The sequence below is a fragment of the Atractosteus spatula genome, chromosome 5 (genome assembly GCF_055471065.1).
Source record: "Atractosteus spatula isolate fAtrSpa1 chromosome 5, fAtrSpa1.hap1, whole genome shotgun sequence".
In the NCBI taxonomy this organism is placed as follows: domain Eukaryota; kingdom Metazoa; phylum Chordata; class Actinopteri; order Semionotiformes; family Lepisosteidae; genus Atractosteus; species Atractosteus spatula.
In genome coordinates this window covers 30,619,536-30,626,702 of record NC_142710.1, presented here as the reverse complement: position 1 = coordinate 30,626,702, position 7,167 = coordinate 30,619,536, and the positions used below count along the sequence as shown (strand labels likewise).

The following is a 7,167-nucleotide window of genomic DNA, read 5'->3' as shown; positions in this document are numbered from 1 at the left end:
ATTACTCGTATGATAATTGCCTAAACTGATTTGCACTTTCACAAAAGCTCGCAGGACTCTTTGTAGCTTGAACAGAGCAGACGTTGCTCCTCTATCAATGGAAATAAAACTGATTAATGCCGTCTATCAGGATAAGAAGCAAATGAAGCATGAAAAAACAACCACTTGCCCCAGAAAACCGAGCTTTTTATACCCGAGAACTGGTAACAGCATTCTTTAAACGTTACATTTTTTACCATTTCTGTTTAATCGCCATTTATTTTCACTCTGATGTATAATCCCTGCGTTGAAAAAAGCATACAAATATCTCAAAATAATCTGATAATAAACTCCATTGCCGCGAGAAAGCTACTTTAATCCACATTTACTTATAATTAACTGCACTAATGGCTATTATCAAATAACATGGAGGATAAAGGGAAATAAATGCAGTCGTGTCTGCGCTACCTAAATAGTAGATTCAAAAAAGAGAAAGAATCAGTGGATATCTGTTCATTTCTGTAGTTTTCCTCAAATGCCCACAGGAATTACTCCGAATTGCATGTAATATTTGCTTTTCTAAAAGAAGTGTTAAACGTAAAGCCTTGTCTCTCGATCAACTTTATTCTAAAAAAATAAACCTCTAATCTGGAATAAAAAATCCATAATCTTACTCTGAGCAGCATATTGATAAAACTTTATTGACAAAATATTGACAATGACATACTTCTTGGAAGTATACTTTGTGTTAAAATTGTAGCAAACTTAACACAAAACACAAAAATATTTACATTCTGGTAAAAGAGGACTTAACAGAAACATCGTTAACTTTTAGTACCTCTATACATGGAATACGCTCAGTGCTTGAGATCTTGCTGCCCGTATGGCCGTCAAAAATTACATTTAGTCCTTCGTGGCAACTTATAGAGGGGCAAGTCCTGCCAATAACAATGTCGCACCAAGGTTACGGAGACATGGTAAAGCTTTAGGTTAAAGGGGAACGTCCTGAATACTTTAATTTATAGGACTCGATTTGTGGTGTATTATAGTAAACTTTCAAAAAGTTTTATTTTAAAAAACACTATAACGCAGCACTGCTACTTCATATTGCTTTCACAATCACTTTGACACGAGAAGTAATTCATAGACTGCACACTGTGGTAAAAAAAGGAAGAAGCACACATAACGTCTCTTTTGAACATAAAATTAAATTTTAAAACAACCTCCTTTAAAAAAAATTAAAAAATCGTTCTGCTACCATGCAATTCAAGTTTAGTTTACAAAAACAGGTGTGAGTTTTGGTTTCTGTGTGAAGCGTTCATCTTTAGTTTAGAATAAAAAAAATCTCAGAAGTGCAAATGTCCGATGTGAACTGGAGTTTTGTAGGTGGTGTTTGGTGGTGGTGTGGGGGGTATGGGGGGCTTGGTGTTTAAGTGGACTGCGTAAAATGTAATACCTGTCAATCATCTCGCCTTGGTGCTTTGAATTTGATTGACAGTTCCATGCCAGGGTTCTGCCAGCAGTGCCACAGTTTGGACCTCTCTCACCCTCAGCTGCCGTTTCCCAAAGAATAGTATTTTTGATGGTAGTCTTTACCCTTTAATTCTGCAACACAGCACTCTTGCTCGTGTTATCCTTCACGCCGCTGTCCCCAGGTTCTGATAACCAGTCTTTAATCGTCCGAAGTGACGTCAATTTCCTCGGGGCTCGACTGCTTGGTCGCAAGCCTCCACCGATTGATGTGATGGGTCCCCTTCTTTTTCTGTTGGGAATCTGAGCCTTCCTCTTCCAATTTCTGTCGTTTAAATTTCGTTCTTCTGTTCTGAAACCACACTTTTACCTGATGAGAGAAAAAAAAACACATTGACATTTCAGTGTGAACTGTATCGGTGTTAAGGACATTGAAAAAGGTTAAATTACTCTAAAAAGTGTTCGGGTGCAACGCTTGTCCACGACTGCAGATTGAGAATGCTATTATCGTACCGTGAAAAGCACTGCGAATGTGTTGTATTTGTGTTTAATAGCAGGATATTTATTACTTAGCTTCCCTCCCCTAACATACAAAAACACAGACACGTGTGTTGGAGAGGGCGCTGGTTGTGAAACTGCGTGATCGATTTGGTCTCTTTTACTGACATTAGCACATTCGCTTCTGAGCTTTAAAACTATTGTTCACCATTGCTTCCTCTCTCTAAGAGACCGTTTTCCCATTTGAGAAGTCAATGATACTTATCACAAAATGGTGGATTAGTTTTCAGAAAAAAACACTGGAGTTAAAACATCTAGAATACGAAAGCAATAAACAGAAACACAAACAGCTCAAACGAAACGTTTGTTTCTGGTTCACCTGTACTAAATCCACAGAGACCACCACGTATAATCTGTCCTTTGTAATGTACTCGGCGAGTGCATTAAATACATAACCCTACTTCTGTGTCAGGTAGTGGGCTCACCTGATCTACCTTTAGCAGGTTGAATTCCAAATTAAGGTTGTATCCTTTTGATGATTAAAACCCATTACGTTCCACGTTATATATCAAATGTAAATAGAAACGCACACGCCAGGGCAATTAAAATCGGCAATATTTTATATTTTGTACCACAAGTAAGAATACTTTAAAGGATGTTAAAATCTTATAGGTTGTCCAAAGAAAGTACAAAATTAAAAGGGTTTGGCATATTTCTTATTGGAATTCACTTATCTAATTTTAAAACATTATTCATATTATACAAAAGTCTGTGATCTGAGAGGCTGGTCTAGAATAAAGATACGTTTAATTTGCTTTCACACTCCTAATTGAAGGGGATGCCAGTTCATTTCTCTAGACTGATTTCCAAAAGGACCTCGTTTGTAAAAGAGCTAGGGCTGACACTGGGACAAAAGACCCCGACCGGTCTACAACCAACCAGCACAAAGACCACCTTAAATACAGCTCGCCGGGGGGAAATTAATTCTGACCGCTCCCTGCTTTAAAATATCTCCTAGAAAACCGACACAACCTTTTTTTGCCTCAAAGACCCTTTCAAAAACAATGACATCAAAACCAAGTTTGCCCCAAAAAAGGGGGTTACAACATAATCCCGTGCAAAATAAAATAAAAAACAACAGAAAGATCATACGAGAGAGAAGATTACAGACGGGTCATTCATCATTAGAAACTTCTGTCTCTGACATGTAAAAACTCATACAAATATGGATCAACTGACCCGGATCTATCTTTGTCTAATTAGGGACTGACAATTTCACTCAACGAATAACGAAATATTTAATAATACTAATAACAATAACAATAATAATAATAATAATAACGTGATCAATGAAATATTTAATAGGTTGTGTATTAAAGTTTTGTTTTCTAAAATCTAGATTTTATGTTTTAGTTACACAAAATATATATTTTTTTATTTTTCCTTTAAATCGAATCTTAACATTAGCTTTTAAATTAAAATTAAAAAAAATATATTTTGTGCATTCTAGATCGGCATTGAAATTTCGAGTTTTAACTCGACTGCGCAGAAGAGACGAGGTCTCTTTGCGGCAATTCCGCGGCCTGTCCACAGCTTTTCAATGAAGTAATCTTTCAACAGCCTAAATCTGTAGAGTGCATCATACAAAGAAAACGAACCAAAAAAACATCAAGAAATTGGTTGTGTACACTTGCAATATCTACTATTCTAATATTGTGAATCAGGTCTTCTTTAAGGTATTCTGTAAAAGCCGCGAGACAATTTTCTCTTTCGACTTAATCAACATTAGTATATCAAAAACATTTTAGTATATCGTTAGGGAGGGTATACCTGTATATACACGTTTCGTTTTGCGCTCCGCGAAATATTTTCTTACCTGAGTTTCTGTGAGACTAAGGCTGTGTGCAAGTTGTTTTCTTTCTGCACCGACAACATAGTGATTTTTTTCAAAAGCGTGCTCCAGCCGCAGTAGCTGAGAAGGAGAGAACGCTGTCCGAATCCGTTTGGGTTTTCTGGCCAGTGCATTATGTAAAAGGAAGCTTTCCGGGCTTGTTTCGTTCCCTGTATAGCAACAAGAAAGATAGCAATTAGGTTTCCTTTTCTTTCAGACTGACAACATTCAATTCCACTTTTAAGTGATAGCCTGTGATTACACTGTCTTTGACTTACAGCCTCTTTTATTTCCCGATTCACAAAACAAAGACTAAAATCGACTGCATTAAGAAATGCGCGCACACGTATGCACACAAAAGGTTAATTAAAAATAACCAGCTTTTTCCCCTTGGTAAACTGCACCACCGCCGCAGTTAATATATATATATTATTTTCCGCTAGTCAAAGGTGGTATTTCGTATCCAATCGATGAAATGTTGTTTTTCATCGGTAGAACCCTGCATTTGGAAAATATGAATTTTAATAATTGGATTTAGATAATTTAAAATTAAAATGATCTGTATACATTTGTTCATTTTTTTAAAGTTGTTAGTCTAAATATATATTTAGCCACTCAACGTGCCAGCGACTTGTGTTCATACATAATATGGCTTATATATATCTTTGGAGTGACAGCTGAGGTGCGCTTACCTTCATTAACGGTGCCAAACTGAACTCAAAAGCGCACAACGAATTTACAAGGTTGGTCTGTACCTTTTACTTTCACCAAGGGAGTTTGCTACAAATACGTATAGAAGTAAAACGAAGGGCTGGTCTCGTTTTGAACACGCATACCCGTTTATAAAAATATTAGAACATTTTAAAGATGTCTGCAAGGGCCATAGTAAATTTATACAAGGTTTGCATTATTATTGATGCTATTATGACAGTGATGGTACTGGTGTAGATGAGTAGGTTCTGAAATATTTTAGACTTAAGCTCAGGTGCTTTACAATTCAAGTGTCAGTGTTAACTTAAATAGTTTTGTTATACTTTACTTCAAAGTGTTAAATTGATGTATTTCATAGAATAATATTTGACATCCGATTAGCCTGAACGCATGAACTTCAAAAAAGCAAAAGTGCAAAGAATGTTTAAACTGTGCAGATCTTACGTTTCATTATTACAGTTAAAGTAATTATTACTACTTTTGAATTACAATAAAGACTACAATTTCAGTCGGAAGGGAAAAAAACACTACCCCAAAAAACACTTATTTTTATTTTATTTTTGTTTTTATTTTAGAATATTAACATCTAGTTAAAAACGCTACTTATATTAATAACATTTGCATGGATCATTCTGAGCTTTTAATTAAAAGTAAATCGAATTTCTTTTAAATGGAACAGAAATGTAAACTTTCGTTTAATAGATTTTCTGTTACCATTGTCGTCTTGTAGATGATCTTCAAACGAATAATGTTTCTACTTTACAAACCAAAAACATAGTATACACATCAATACGATTACAGGCAATTCAAAGGGATATTTTCTTTTAAATATTTGAGAATATCTGCGGCCTTTCTGTTCGACGTTCTTTCATATTTAATAAAACCGACTTCAAATAAATTAAAATCCTAAAATAGAGTCCAGATGAAAATGGAAGTTAAACCCACTACTTAATGTATGCGGCCCTACTAACAGTAACATGCCACAAGATGTGTTTCGCAATAAAGACGCAGAACCTTATACTTCCCCACACTAATGAACTTAATAAGTTAAAATGAACTTGGAATCTAAAGTTTAGGACTGCCTTCAATACAATTTTCCCCAGATCACATTCCTTGTCCTTTCTTAAAAATATATTTAGCACTTAAAATAACCAGAAATAACACAATCGTTTTTAGTACTTTTTCTCGACTTTCAAAAAAGGCCTGGTGAAAATGTTTTCATTAAATGTTAATTATATATGTACAACTTAAATTAAGACTTCTTTTGGCCTAAAATATGATTTCTTTTAATGTTTGAAGTTTAAATCTTTCATGGCACGCGTTCAAACACAATCATAGCACATTCTTGTCCACATATACTTGATACGTTAAAGCTATATTGAAAAGAGAACAGAATAAACACAGTCCTACCTTGAAATCTATGTCCCAGATATCTATATCTATGTATTAGCCACGGATAGAAAGTTGAGGGGTCCCTTTGCTGACTGGCAAAAAGTGGGTGAGGGCTGTGAGAGGAAGAAAGGGGGTGAGCAGCCAAAGCGTGCGGAGGGGGCACGGGATGAACCGGGACTGCGGAGTTTGGAGGATGTGAAACCGCCTCAGCGAACACCAAGTCCGGATTAGAGTAGACGCCCCTGCCGCTGGAATGGAAGCCGTTCAAAAACGGGTTCATCTGGGTTGAATTTGCATAGCTGAGGGCTGCTGGTCTGATGGGCTCCTCGGATCTCGAAGCCGGCAGTGGATTATCCTTCGCTACCAACGATTCTATCGTAAAACACCTCTTCGGTGTTGGTTGAAACATGGTTTACCAGTCTAAAGATCCCCCAGCGCAAGTCTCAAAAACAGGCAATCTCGTTAAAAATACTCCACGCAAGATGAAAGTTTCTGCTGTGATTAAGTAAGGAAAGCAACAGAAAGCAGGTAGAAGGGTAAAAGTCTTCAGAAAGGTGGTCGACTAGTCCACAGACAATCCATGGATGTGATCAGTTCTTCTCCAGTTGTGCAAACGATTTGTTAGTTCATGAGCCTAATTAGTGCTGGAATCACATAAACAGCTTCCTCTGAAGCCTGTAATGGCTTGATGATTGGTCGCTATTACTCGCCTTAAGGTTGAGGGAAGACTCTTGACTAAGTGCGTCAAAAGGAACGCTGAGCACGGAGAGGCGGATTCAAGGAAAACGGAATGGATTCGTTCAGAACCAGACCTACAACAATTTACATACACGGCAGAGCCAGTAGAAAACCAGGAGCGATTTCATCAAGTTTAAGTGCATATACATTAATGAGGGTATGCTATGATCCAGTTTCTATTTTTAATCTTTTAAAGGTAAAGGTTTTAATGAGCGATCATTTAAGAAGAGGATGCTTATATGGATTTAAAATTTTACATGGTGCTCCAAAAGGTATTTTATGTCTTATGAAAACAGCTGGTCAAAAGAAAAGGAAGGTAGATTTATATTTACTTAAGGAACTTGTTATGCTTGGCATTTCTTGGGGTTTGTATATTACATAGCACAGCGTGTTATCATTTTTACAGTTGTTTTGGCGCGTTGTCTAACTTGTTTCAGCCTTTTTAATTTTTATTTTTATTTTGAGACAAACCCCGGTACCGCTTATTC

General features: G+C 36.5%; 1 protein-coding gene across 1 annotated transcript; it reads right to left on the bottom strand.

The window, feature by feature from the left end:
* Positions 1-655: 655 nt before the first annotated feature.
* On the bottom strand, positions 656-6,616 carry emx2 (empty spiracles homeobox 2). Its single transcript, XM_088916457.1, has 3 exons — positions 5,960-6,616; positions 3,824-4,008; positions 656-1,819 (listed from the first exon to the last, which is right to left on the bottom strand). Exons 1-3 carry the CDS (start codon positions 6,348-6,350, stop codon positions 1,652-1,654), a joined length of 744 nt encoding a protein of 247 aa, XP_088772583.1. The 5' UTR covers positions 6,351-6,616; the 3' UTR covers positions 656-1,651.
* Positions 6,617-7,167: the final 551 nt, after the last annotated feature.

Bases quoted from the DNA above. Each gene is read 5' to 3' on its own strand.
- emx2 (XM_088916457.1), bottom strand. From the start codon at position 6,350: ATGTTTCAACCAACACCGAAGAGGTGTTTTACGATAGAATCGTTGGTA. The intron at 4,009-5,959 runs GTAGGACTGTGT...GTTGCTATACAG, and splicing joins TCTGGGACATAGATTTCAAG to GGAACGAAACAAGCCCGGAA. The intron at 1,820-3,823 runs GTAAGAAAATAT...TTCTCTCATCAG, and splicing joins TTAGTCTCACAGAAACTCAG to GTAAAAGTGTGGTTTCAGAA.